This window comes from Suricata suricatta, chromosome 5, assembly GCF_006229205.1.
Source record: "Suricata suricatta isolate VVHF042 chromosome 5, meerkat_22Aug2017_6uvM2_HiC, whole genome shotgun sequence".
In the NCBI taxonomy this organism is placed as follows: Eukaryota; Metazoa; Chordata; class Mammalia; order Carnivora; family Herpestidae; genus Suricata; species Suricata suricatta.
Genome location: NC_043704.1, coordinates 124,453,473 through 124,467,277, shown reverse-complemented (window position 1 = coordinate 124,467,277; position 13,805 = coordinate 124,453,473). Strand labels below are relative to the sequence as shown.

The 13,805-nt window shown below is 38.4% G+C and overlaps 1 protein-coding gene across 2 annotated transcripts in view; it reads left to right on the top strand.

Moving 5' to 3' along the window:
- The window catches only part of PPP2R3A (protein phosphatase 2 regulatory subunit B''alpha), a 166,854-nt gene that overhangs the window by 25,736 nt on the left and 127,313 nt on the right, over positions 1 to 13,805 (top strand). Inside the window, exons 1-3 of one of the 2 annotated variants that reach the window (XM_029940230.1) lie at positions 2,386 to 2,803; positions 6,636 to 6,902; positions 13,620 to 13,723. In XM_029940230.1, the coding sequence (XP_029796090.1) occupies positions 2,672 to 2,803; positions 6,636 to 6,902; positions 13,620 to 13,723 (503 nt within the window). In that variant the 5' untranslated portion in view covers positions 2,386 to 2,671. Of the gene's footprint in view, positions 1 to 2,385; positions 2,804 to 6,635; positions 6,903 to 13,619; positions 13,724 to 13,805 lie in introns of those variants that run through there. The other variant, XM_029940229.1, reaches the window with a different exon arrangement.

Here is a 13,805-nt window from a genome sequence, read left to right as displayed (position 1 = left end):
GATTCTGTGTCTCCCTCTCTCTCTGCCCCTCCCCTGCTCACTCTCTGTCTCTCTCTCAAAGTAAAATAAAGACATAAAAAAATGTTTTTGAAAATAATAAGGAGAAATGGAGATCATTGGCTAACCTGGAGAATAGGTTAAGTGGAGGTCATTTAAGGTTAACAGTATTTCATTAAGAAAATTGTAAGAGGGCTTACATACTCAGGGAAACCTTGATGGAATAGGTAAAGTTTGAACTGGATTTTGAAGGGTGGTTGGAGTATATATAATTTGAGGAGGAGCATTCTCAGGTAAGGGATGAAAAGCCACTTCTCTAAGGCCACATATTGCTGTTGGGAAGAACAGGCAGAATGTAATATAAGGTATGGTTATTTGAAAAAGTGTTAATTCATAAGGCTAAGAGCTAGCGCCATTCATAACAGACTTTCTTTGATGTTTTAAATTTGGAGGTAAATAATGAAGAAGGAAAAGATTATTCTAGGCAAGAGTATAAGAGTATAGGGAAAAAATCAGGGAATGCTAGAGAGCTCAGAGTTAATGTGTAAGCCCAGTGATAGGAAATTGGAGGAAAAGGAAGGGCCCAAGTTAAAGCATTAGACTGGTGGTTTCAATTGTAATCTTCTGTCAGCCGTACTATATATTGAAAGCTTTAATGTACGATTTTGTATGAGTGGACAATTCCACAGCTTAAAAGAAAAAATTTTAGGGGCACTTGGGTGGCTCAGTCGGTCAAGCATCCGACTTTGGCTCAAGTTGATCTCACAGTTCATGAGTTGAGCCCCATGTCGGGCTCTGTGCTGACAGCCTGGAGCCTGCTTCAGATTCTCTGTCTCCCTTCCTCTCTGCCCCTCCCCTGCTCTGTCTCTCTGTCTCTCTCAAAAATAAACAGTAAGAAATTTTTTTTTAAAGAAAAAATTTGAAAACCACAGGTTTAGACTTTTAAGCCCATTGTGCATATTATGAAGTGTAGTCAGAATTTCAAAGGAAATCAAGAAAAAAGATAAGTTGTAGAAAACAGTGAAAATCCAAAGAATTTAATTCCCAATAAATCAGACAAAAATTCAGTAGAAAAGAGTTTTGAGCTACTTTTGGTTTGAGGGTTTATTTGGTGATATTTGGTTTATGTTTTCTAGAAATAGAAAATAAATATTGATTGAATAATATTGAAAATAAATATTGAGGAAGATGTTTGAAGATTTATTTGTAAATGACTAAGCGAGGCAGATATTTAGTATATAATAAAATAGAATATTTTTAAAATCTGCAATAATTTCTCTAAAGGTCCTTGAAAAACAAAGTTTCACAAATTCAAGACATTATGTCATTGCCATTTGATCACCTTTTATACCTTTATCCGAGCCAGGTTTCACTTGCTTACATGTATCTAAAGCTGTTTTCTTATGGCATCCAATTTGTTCTACTTAAAAAAAAATTTTTTTAATGCTTATTTATGAGAGAGAGAAAGAGTGTGAGCAGGGGAGGGGCAGAGAGAGGGAAACACAGAATCCAGAGCAGGCTCCAGGCTCCAAGCTGTCAGCACAAAGCTCTATGTGGGGCTTGAAGGCATGAACTGCAAGATCATGACCTGAGCTAAAGTCAGACATTTAACTGACTGAGGTGCCCCCAATTTTCTTCTTCTTCTTTTTTTTTAATGTTTATTTCTTTATTTTGGGAAGTGGGGTGGGGGAGAATGAATCCTAGGCAGGCTCTTCCCTATCAGTACAAAGCCCAATGGAGGGCTCAAGTCATTCACCCCTGAGATCATGACCTGAGGCGAAATCAAGAGTCAGATGCTTAACCAACTGAGCCACCCAGGTGCCCCTCAGCTGTTCCACTTTCTTAACCAGTACTTTGACAATAAATTTTCACATGTGCCCAGATCCAGAATCACTTCCAAAAAAGTATATTAAATAACTAAGATAGTCTGCACACAAGCAGGAAAAAATGATTTGATTTTAAAATATAAGACCCACAGATCTTTTTCTATTACCATTTGAGGATGGAAGTTTGTTTTTCTCCATATTATATTTTCCTGGATATATCTAGAGGGTTTGGGATATTTGTTTCCCTTCAAATAAGAATTTTAAAAAAAAAACTATTCTTAAAATTATAGATTCAAATTTGAAGTGCAGCTTGTTCTTTTTTCAAAAAATACTAAATAAACAGCAAAACCAAAAAAGCTTTACATGTTCTTTTTCTAATGAAGAGAAACTGATTTACATGGATTGACACCTCACATACTCTGAGTTTAAGAAGTTAGCATTATCTGAGAAGTTGCTATTTTTAGGTCCAGCTGTAATGTTTCTAACTTTGGTGCTAGAGTAGTGGGTGCTTGCTTCCTTTCCCAGAAGGCTCTGTATTCTCAACATGTGCAGGTCAATTTGACATAAAGCTGTCTACAAGGAGCAACAAGCCCATTGCAGGCGTGTTTCTAACTTGAAAATTATGAGCAGGTACTGGGAGCCACTGGCTATATTTGGGAACCAGCTGCATGTCAGTACAAGCATGGATTGTGGTCCCTGGAGACTGGGAGAGCACAATGCTTGAACTTCATTTCTTGTGGAGATAAGAAGAAAATACCTTTCTACCTGACGAGATTGACAACTTATTAAATCTGACTATCTTCAGAAGTGTGCTGGACAGTTGCTAAGTAAACATCTACTTTTCAAAGATGATGATCAAGGAAACATCTCTACGAAGGGACCCGGATTTAAGGGGAGAGTTAGCTTTCCTGGCAAGGGGCTGTGATTTTGTTCTCCCGTCACGGTTTAAGAAGCGGCTGAAGTCATTTCAGCAGACACAGGTTTGGAACTTGGGTGTTTCTTTTAAAATATTTTTATTACTAATAAAACCACCCAGTGAACTAACTTACAAATAATTTTACAGCTCACTTGATTTTAGATCAAGGAATTAATCTGTGTCCTCTATTCAGCTATTTGCAGAAAGCTATTTGTAGAGAGATTCCAACAGGTTTAAAAATAGACCTTCTGGACCTGAAGTACAGTACTCACATTTTTCTCTTGTAGAGAGGGAATCCAGTTTTGGAGACAATAAATACACCTTAGCAAATATTTTACCGTTAACAAATTTTAATAGAAATCTCTTCGAGAAACTAGAATTTGTGTTAAAAAGCCTTGCTTGCACTTCGAATCAATAGACTATGTTTGTGTTAACATATCTACATCTGTAATGGATTGTTTTAAAAGTGTCAATCTTGGTAATCTTTTTTTTTTGAAGGAGGAATTAGTTATATATATAGACAGTTGTGTGGGTGTGATATAACGTATGTGGGTAACAAAGGATGGCAGTTTATTGGTTGTGAAAGAATGTCCTCCCTCAGCATGCTCTGATATTGAGTCACTTCTGCCTGTGATGACAACTTTGCAGAGTTCATGCTCACTTGCTTATACCCAGAGGGCCAATGTTTTACCAAACAACTTGCCTCACAATACGATACAAGGGTCATACAAATGATGGTCACCCAGAATCCAGCAAGAAGCCATAGTTTTATAGTTATTCTGATCCAGAGTACTTTCAAATTGAGTGAAGCATATGAAGTTGCTTTTAAATAAAAAAGGAGGGTCAAAAATGGTCAAATATTGGAAATGCTACAATGGCATAATAGTGTAAGGATATCTGAATGATACTATGTTTATAGGCTAAAATTGAAATGTAGAATTGAGATATTTTACCCAGCTAGTTCTGTATTAATGCTGTTTCTAAATTTGAATGATACACTTTAATTCAAAATGAGCAGATGCTAAACTTGCCAGTAAATCTAACAAATTTTACATTACTATCTTTTATTCTAGAATATTTATAAATGGTCAGTTTTATGAAACTTTAAACTGTGTGTCTTCTGTTGAATTCAGTAGAAAGGAAATTGGTAACACATAAAAGTACAAAATAAATGCATTCTTTTTCTTTTCACTTCTAAATATTAACATCAATTTTATTAATGAGGTAAACTAGGGTGCCTGGGTGGCTCAGTCAGTTAAGCGTCCGGCTTTGGCTCAGGTCATGATCTCACAGTTTGTGGGTTCGAGCCCCGCATCGGGCTCTGTGCTGACAGCTCAGAGCCAGTAGCCTGCTTTGGATTCTGTGTCTCCCTCTCTCTCTCTGACCCTCCCCTGATCGTGCTATCTCTCTCTGTGTCTCAAAAATAAATTTAAAAAAAAGCATAATAAAAAAAGTTTAAATATGGGATTAACCAATGAATTGATAAATATTTGCCTCTCAGTGAATTGCTTCATGTTAAGTACAGTAAGGAGAAGACAGTAGCTTATGTAATTGAATATTTCCCCTTTAAATAAAAACCTTGACAGGTAGCCAGCATTTGTTCTCAATCGTTACTTATTTCTATCAAAATAAAAGGGGTAGGATTAATATAGAAGATCTTGTTCTAAACCTTCTCCATTAGCATGTGCTCACAAAACTATTGGGTTTCATCTGCATTGGCACCAGTGGTCTTAATCCTAAGGTTATAACTGCCCAGGATGTCACACCAAAATGTGGGAAGCATTTTGGGAAAACAAAGAATTTTCATGATTATATACTTGTAGTCTCACAAACCTCTTTCAGCATAGAATAATAGACACTAATATAAATGACCTATTTATACATAAATGTAAAGCCCCCTGAAGAGTTATACGCCTTCTTGTAGAAGTTTAAGGAACAGTTTCTGCTGTTACTGACTCCTGGGACTATGTAATAATATTTACAGTTTTAGCATCAAAGCAGAGAGAAATGTTTACTTAGAATACATTACCAATTTCTTAAATCAGAAGTGGCTTGTAACCTTTAAATTGTTTTACAAATGTAAATGATCACTTATTATTGAATCTGAAGGTCCATGCCAAATTATGTTTAATCTTTTGAGAGTCTCACGCTTTGGTCTTGTGACTCATTTTCTTCAATAAGGACATATCTGTGCCTAGCACTGCTGTGAACGTTTTACCTACATTACTTCCTGTAATTTCCTGTAATCTTCACAACAACCTTTCAACAAGTAGTGGTTATAATCTGCTTTATTACTAAAATTCTGAAAGGTAAAGTAACTTTTCTGAGGTCACAAAGCTAGTAAGCTATCACTGTTTTCTATTAAGCTTTTAGCATTTCTATTAGCCTCACTTCTCTCTGTGCCAGTTTTTCCTTGTCTGTTGCCTTATAGGGGTGACATTCTGATACTGCAGCAAAGTCTTGATGTGACCAACTGGCCTTTATATCCCCAGGAGTATTTAATATATGAGCAGACTCCATTCTATGTATTAGTGTCAGGTATTAACCTGAGAAATGGGCATGTATAATAAAAGCAGACTAAGTCATATTCATCACGTATTTGTGTGAATGAAGCCTATCTTCCTCTAATACTCTGGCTTTTCAAGGGTAGCCAAAATTTTTATCCTGAGTGTAAAGACCATGTTATGAGACCTTATGTCAAAAGGAAATATGATATTTAGATCTACTACTTACAGACAAATCATTCAAATTTTAGGAATGGCATTCACATAATTTAAAGAAAATGAATATTTGAGTAATATTTTGTATTCATGGTAGTCAATCATCATGGTAGTCAGAACAGTCTGTCATACTTCATGCAGGGTATAACACAATGCCATGCTCATGAATTATTGATGGATAATTTGGTCAAAATTAAAAGAGATTAAAACTCTGAAAATCTTCATAGAATCTTTTTGGCCTTTTTCTGTTAGGAAGCTCAGAACTAAATTTAGTCTTCATTGGTAAAGTAGAATTCTACCTGAATGTTAGTGTACCTCCCCTCCCCCTAAATCATGGGTAATCTTAATCCTCTCATTGCCCTCCCCCCACCCGACTTTTATACTCTCCTTTCTCATTTCTATTTGTGGCATACCACATCAAATCCTTTTTGGAAAAAGGAATAATATAAACTGTAAGTGAGTTAATAAGCTATGAATTGGGTTTGGTGGTGATGAAATTAATGACCATGATCCTTGCCTCTTAGAGGGTATCAAAACTGAGAGTAATGTATATCATGGGAAAAAAATAGCATGCCCCCAGGGGCAAGTAAATCAACCTGGTAGAAGATATACCCAAACACAAATGCTTTAATTGTCTTCATAAGACTTTTTCTCTGCATCAGGGACTGGCAGTGATTTTACCTAGATAAGGTCAAACTAGAGAGAAGAAGGTAAAAGGACACCCCCCACCAATACATTTTAGATTTTATGTATTTTGAAAGAATTTATTCTATCTGCCCATTGAAGGAGAGGTAGAAATATGCAAAAAGGTGAAGAATAGTCTTCAAAAAGAATTTATTACTCCTTTTCCCACAGACTGAGAATTACCTTGCGATTCTTAATATGTCAACTAACATTACTCTTGAATATCTGGCACATAATTGATGGGAAATGTACTGTAGGATTTTTAAAGCATAAATCTGTGTAAACTCAGGTTTTGACAGATAATTAATGTATTTATATAGTATGGTTAGGCATTTTCTAGAAGCATGCTTACCACCCTCTAGAGTACAGTGAGCTCTTACTGTCTTTAATTGTGGCTGCTTTTATTTATGCCCACTTCTTGTTACTGGTGAGGACTTTCAAGAAATATATGCTGTTTAGAATTTCTGTTTCATAATCACATTCTCCTTCCAGATTCAAAATAAACAAGAAAAGAAACCTGGAACACCACTTCCACCTGCAGCCACCTTTCCAAGTAGTCCCCGACCTCTCTCCCCTGTTCCTCATGTGAATAATGTTGTGAATGCACCATTGTCCATAAACATTCCACGGTTCTACTTTCCTGAAGGACTCCCAGATGCCTGCAGTAACCATGAACAGACTCTAAGCAAAATTGAAACTGCTTTCATGGATATTGAAGATCAGAAAGCAGACATCTATGAAATGGGAAAAATTGCAAAGGTAATGTAACTACTAAATAATGTATAATCTCTCTTTCTCTAGCAATCCCAGTCTCCCTCTCTTCACTGCCTCTTTGCTCTCAGTTTTTAAGCATGGCTAGGTTTTTTCCCATGTTGAAAAAATGTATTTGATTCTGATATATCATCTATGGTCCCATGGAACTCATAAGTTTAAAAAAAACCTTAGTGGTCTTCCAGTCCATCTTCCCATTTAAGATAGGAATTCCATCCATGATATCATTAACACATAAATTTATTCTCTGCTTGAATGCTTTCAGTGATCAGAAGCTCACTATCTTGCTAAACAACTTGTTCCATTATTAAATATCCTCACTTCTTAGAAAGTTTTTCCTTGTATTTAATATGAATGTCTTTTTTTTTTTGTTCTTTACCCCCATTAATCATAACTCTTCCCTGAGCCAGGTAAGGAATGATTGGGCCAGCTCAACACTAATTCTACTCAGAAATAAATGGACTTGCCACTAGGAACCAAGTATTTGATATTTTTCAATACACCCAACTGCTTTTAATTTAAGATCTTAGCCTCTCATGCTAGGACTACTGAACATCTTCAGTAACCGGATGCTGTATCTCCAGTCTCCTAGAACAATTAATACTGTGCAGAGCATCAGATTATATTTGATCATGCCATTCCCCAGCTCAGCGGTATTCAGGGATTCCTCCCATCTGTAGCAGTACTTTGTTTTGTTTGGGTTTTATTTTTACCGTGCATGTAAATTGAGAAGTCAGATCACATCTCAGGAGTTAGCAGTGGTTTCACCCTATGCTGCAAGAGGCAGAAGGATTTAGTAAACTGAGGTTTGTTTGCATGTGGGCAAGTAGGAGACCAAGTAAAAGCTCCCCAGACCCCATGCGCACTTTCACAGTTCCCTGCTTTCAGGAATAATATTTTAAAGTTTAGAAACTACTCATCTTGAAGATAAAACCCAAACTACTCTTCCCGCATAAGCCTGACTTCTGCATTTGGGCACTTCTACTTCTCCCTTCCAAAATGGGCTTCCACTCCAGCCCACCCCCACATCGCTACCCATCCTTTAAGATCTAACTTTCATCATGTCTTTGGAGAAGTCCCCAAATCCCTACTTCTCTCATGCCCTGTCCGTTTCTCTACCTGCTTTCAGAACATTTGTTACTACTATTAAATAATTTGTAAATAGAGTGATTTTAGGGAAAGTGAAAAGGAATTCTTACATTCCCTCTTTCTTCACCCCCCATCTTAGAACTTGCTTGTTGATCCCTTAGATGTTTCTAATGAAAAGTAAGCTGTCATTGCAAAAATCAGAGGTCACCTGTTCCTACTTATTTTAGACCAGATGAAACTGAAATCCCACCAGTACTTACCTGAAGTCACAGAACTGGCACATGTCAGGAGACAAGTTCTCCAGCTCTTGGCATTGTGCTGTTTATACCATGTGGTATCTCCCCTGAACATATGCTGACATACCATTAGCTAACTTCCAATTAGTATCCACTCAGATAAATCACAGGTTCTTTCAGGCACTGCGTTTTCTTACACAAAGCTTTGAGCCAAGAAAGTAAATTATCTGAATGGACTGAAACTATGAATCTAAATCCGAAAGTCAGAATTTAGCAAGGCTGAATGAAATCTGCATTTAGAGATAGCATGTTAACTGCATAAGGCCAAACACGGTTATTTCTAACATGGCAACTTAGAGAGAGAAACAGGCAGTTTCATGGACTGCTTCAGCCAGGCAGACAGGGAGAAACTGTCCAGATTAAGGGACACAGTAGTTCCCTGGTGCTGCGCTCGGCTCACCACATCTGGAGAGCCAATCCAAATGGCATTTATTGCTTCACTGACAGAGACCTATAGCCTGTTCTGTTTGGAATACCAATCCTGTAGGTCAGCCCTCCGCTGAATATTCCCAGCCCTGACTGAGGATCCTGTTCTCCTCTGCCTTTCTGTTGCCTTCTCCCCTTACACCTACTCTGGTCCTCCCACCCCTGTATTATGATAGCCCTTGCCCTGCTCCATGGTTTAGTGGGAAGAGAGCAGAAAACCTAAGGACTCCACAGATGGTCGAGGAAGGTGTAGGAAAGAACGTAGTCCAGTCAGGGTAGGGGGTCTGTGCATGCAAAGTCGGAGGAAGGACTTTGCTCTTTCCAGGTAATGAGAATCAATCTGTATATGACATCAGGAAAAACTGCCACTGTTGAAGCTGACAACATAGGGAAATTTAAAAAGAAAGTTGTGTTTAGCCATAGTAATAGTAACTTAGATAACAATTTGCTGCTCACACCAAATCGTCATGTGGCACAATAGCCAGTAAACATATAGTGTCTGATTAACTTGACTGAATCATACTAGATTATAGCCCTCCATTCCCTTCACGAGTACCAGGCATTTGTATTCATTGCTCTTAGACCTAAATTTTCGGCTCAGGCGGCAACAAACTGCTCATACCTCCAAAAAGTTAAAAGTAACATTGCATATAAAAATGAAGATGGGTACACAGTGACCTCAGTAGATATCACAAGTGTATTGGTTTGTGTTGTTCTCTTATGCCTTACTCTATTAGTTCATTTAATTGGATTTTGTCTCTTCATTTTTTAAATTGTTTATTTTTTTTATTATCTTTTTATTGTTGTTGAGGTATACCTGCCACATAGTATTAGATATTAGTTTCAAGTGTACAACATAGTGACTTGACAAGTCTATACATTCTGCTTTGCTCACCACACATGTAGCTAAAAATCATTATTTAAAAAGTTTAATTAATCATTTCTTGCATTTAGTTAATCCCCATTTAATCCAGAGTTTACTCGGCTGTGGCTGTCTATTAACATTCGCTAAGCAATCCTGTTTTTAGTCATTTTTTTACTATGCAGATTGGTCTTCTCTGCTGCTGGGCACTGGACCCTGCCTGCAGCACCTGTGCTGTGCCTGCTTGGATTCTCATGACAAGCTGGTTGTAGGTAAAAGAGAAGAAAGTTGGCCTTTAAGGGACAATGAAGCAAGAGGGGTTGGAGCAATCAATGAACACTTCTCTGAATTCTAATAGTTCAGTAAAGTTCTTTAGAAGGCCAGTTTGAGTTGCAATCTACTCCTAGTGCCACTTAAGTGTAGCTATAGAGACTGGGGTCTTTTTTTTTTTTAATATAAAGAAAATGCTATGTTTATGAAATCTGCATCTGTTGGTGAAGTTTAGGTCATTCATCTTTGACCTCAAACAGCCCTAGAGAGATTAATCTCCATTTCTGGTTAAGTTCTCAGTGTAGTTTGTGCTTTTTTCCATAGCTCTAAGTGATGACAGAGAAGAAAATTAATCGAGAGAATGAAGGTAAAAGAAAAGCCGTGTAGGAACATACACTGAGGAGCAGTAAGAAGAGCACTTGTCAGGGACTGGGCCGGAAGACACACCATGGAGTTTTGGCCTCTAGCAGGGGGTTGAGGAAGAAGAGTGAGGCTGTCTTCTGAACCATACAGAGACCGTGAGCGCCTCTCTTCTAGCTGAGGGAGCACTGCCTTGACCTGTTGTGCCTGTGTCCTATAAGGCACTTCCCTGTACCAATATTTCTTCATCTACCATATAGGCTGAAAATACCTGCCCTCTTCTACGTGGGGATCATGTGATGACTGAATGAAATAACATTTTACAATATTAAAGAACACTGCACGTATTAGGTAATCATCTCTTCCTGTGTGACTCCTTAGACACCCTTGCTTTCAGTGCTTTATGTTGTTGGGCCTTTCTTCAATCAAGCTATAGGTGTTATGTTTTCCTTGCTCCAGCAACTTGGATTACCATACACTGACTCTTGGTACCTCCTGTAAATCTGAGTTTTTTAACCCCATTTTCTGTATCTTTGTCCATATCTCCACTTGTCATCATTTCTTTTCCTTTGTAAGAAGTTTTGACACTGACTTGTTCTCTCCTCTGTTACTGAAGTCTCTATTCTTTTGCCCTCAGATTAATGTCATTTAATTTTGGAGGGTTCTTATTGATCTCCTGACTCCCTTTATCTTAATTTTTTGACTTTAAGCAAGTACACCCAGCCATACATTTTTTTAAGGAGTCAAAGTGTAACATTGCAGTGCATTTTTTTCCTTCGTCATTTTCAAGGGCTCATACTCTTATGCTGCCTAAAACATGGCCCTTTTGGGCACCCTGCTATGAGAAAACCAGGCCAGCCCTTACCAATCAATTTTGTTATTTTTTTTAATTTTTTAAATTTACTTTTGAGAGAAAGAGAGACAGCAAGAGCAGGGGAGGGTCAGAGAGGGAGATACAGAATCTGAAGCAGGCTCCAGGCTCTGAGCTGTGCTGTCAGCACAGAGCCTAACTCGAGGCTCGAACCCACAAACTGTGAGATCATGACCTGAGCCGAAGCCGATGCTAAACTGACTGAGCCACCCAGGTGCCCCTACCAATCTATTTTAAAGCCTACCCATTCTATACTTTATCTCTTAGGGTTTTGCCTTTGACATAAATGTATGTGTCAGTCTCTCTGTCACCTACTATTCCTTAGGAGCTGACATGTATGCATTTTAACAGGAGTCTTCAGGAGAAAAGAGTATAATCCAAGGGAAAGAAAGTTGTTTAGTAGTGGAAGTAGCCCCACCGCATGTGGTCAGCACACAGCCTCAGGTAGTGTTTCAGCTAAGAATGGTCACCACTTCCTGAAGCTGAGCTACAAGATTCCTGAGCCCTTCCAATTCTAAAACATCCATGAGTGACTATAGTGGTGGGAGTTTCAAGCACTTTGGCAAGCTAGTTCCAATCTGTCCCTCTTCCTACTTTCTCTGTTTGGGGCTCTGCACTCCTTCCTCTACAATACAGACTATTCTTTCACGCTTTCCTAGCAGTTGCCAGTAGCCTGTCATGTCTAAGAACGTTTTCTTGGCAAACTACCATTCTGCATGAAAGGGAGAATTGGGATTGGAAAGTGGATTTGACGGTTTACAACCAAAAGTATATTAATTGTGAGCTTTGTACTTTGGCAGCCATAATTTACCCAATAAACAAAATCCGTTTGGTTGCTAAGCAACACCTTTCCGTCATTCTTGACTCAGTGGAGGTATTTGACCTTTGGACTTAAGAAATCTTAAAGTCTACCCTGTTTGCAGATCAAGCTTGCTTCCGTGGCCCTGGCTGGAGCAGCCTCTTAATTCTGCCATGTACTTAACCTCCCTTGGCTTGAATCTCACCTTCCATACCCTCATCTCCGACATGAATCCCGCAGCCTTGGGTGTTCTCTTGGCATAACCCAGAGGCACTATCTTTGACGAGATACTCTTCAGGCTTCTGTGGGGATTCCGCATGCACTCAGACCTCATACCAGGAACAGCTTCACTAGACTACAGTATGGATTCACATCTAGTGAGCCTGCAAAGAAAAAGCTTCCCTTTTTAGAATGATGAAGGCTCAATAGATCCTATGTCTAATATGAATAATAAGACTATCCTTAATTACAAGATATGACTCTTTGAAGGGTTCCAAATTTGGGAATATGTTTTATTTATATATGCACATTTGTATATGTGTATATACAAAATTGGAAACATTCAGAGACTATTTCTTTGCTATTTAGATATTATTATTAGTGAAAGAATTATCCCTCTAGGAAAAAAGCAGGTAAATTTGATAAGAAGTCTTTCTTGTAAAAGTATAATTAATTGAAAGGAATACCTTTTTATTGAAGAAAAAAAGTTAACACCTTTTAGAGTATTGTAGTTTCATATTCATTCCTAGTACCTCCTAAGGCTTTTATTATATGTAGTCATTTGTGGTTGCTTCTAATATATAAATAAATGTTAGCGTTTTGGTTTTTATCTTTAATCTTTTACCTGAATTGTAACCATTTAAAACAGATAGCTATCTGCTTTGGATTCTGTATCTCCCTCTCTCTTTCTCTGCCCCTCCTCTACTCAAGCTCTATCTCTTTCTCTCAAAAATAAACAAACACTAAAAAAGAAAAAAATGGGGGGGGGCGGTGCCCAAGTGGCTCAGTTGGTTGAGCATCTGACTTCAGCTCAGGTTATGATCTTGTGGTTCGTGAGTTTGAGCCCCATGTCAGGCTCTGTGCTGACAGCTCAGAGCCTGGAGCCTGCTTTAGATTCTGTGTTTCCCTCTCTCTCTGCCCTTCACCTCTCATGCTGTGTCTCTCTCTCTCTCTCAAAAATAAGTAAACATTAAAAAAATTTTTTTAATTGATGGCTATTTTCTTGAGCAATCTAGACTTTTCCAGTTCTTTCTGACCCTGGGGCTTAATAACATAGTAGGCAAAGGAGAGAGAGGGAGATGGGTGGGAGAGTATATTAACTTTCAGGTGACCAAGTATTAAGTGTGGCTGTATTTTTCTGCAGTAGGAAGGACATATACAACCATGACATTCTGTCGTTTTTCTTTTTAGAAGATAGAAAATATATGATGTGAGAGTGGTAGGAAGGCAGACTGGCTACTTTAACTATCGGGAAAGGGAAAGACATAGCACTGTAGATGATCTTGGAGAAAAGGTCAGATGTATTTCCACTTCCTTCATTAAACATGGAATCCTCTTGTTTCCCCTCTGTCTCTCTCTGAATCTACCATAACTGGCATATTTGCCTCTGCCCCAGTTTTTTCTCTCCCAAGGACCTATGACACGAAGGGTAAAAGCCACAAAGGCCCATTGTTTGGCCGTGTCATCTTTTCAACACCCTTTGGCTTACACGGTATTTGTGTTTTATTTGCAGCTCTGTGGCTGTCCTCTTTACTGGAAAGCACCCATGTTCCGGGCTGCAGGGGGAGAGAGGACAGGATTTGTGTCCGCACAGTCATTCATTGCCATGTGGAGAAAGTAAGTATACATACGAGCAGTCACTACGGGGCTAGGCAAAGAATTGTCTGGTTCTCACAAGGTGCTTTAGGAAGGTCACTTA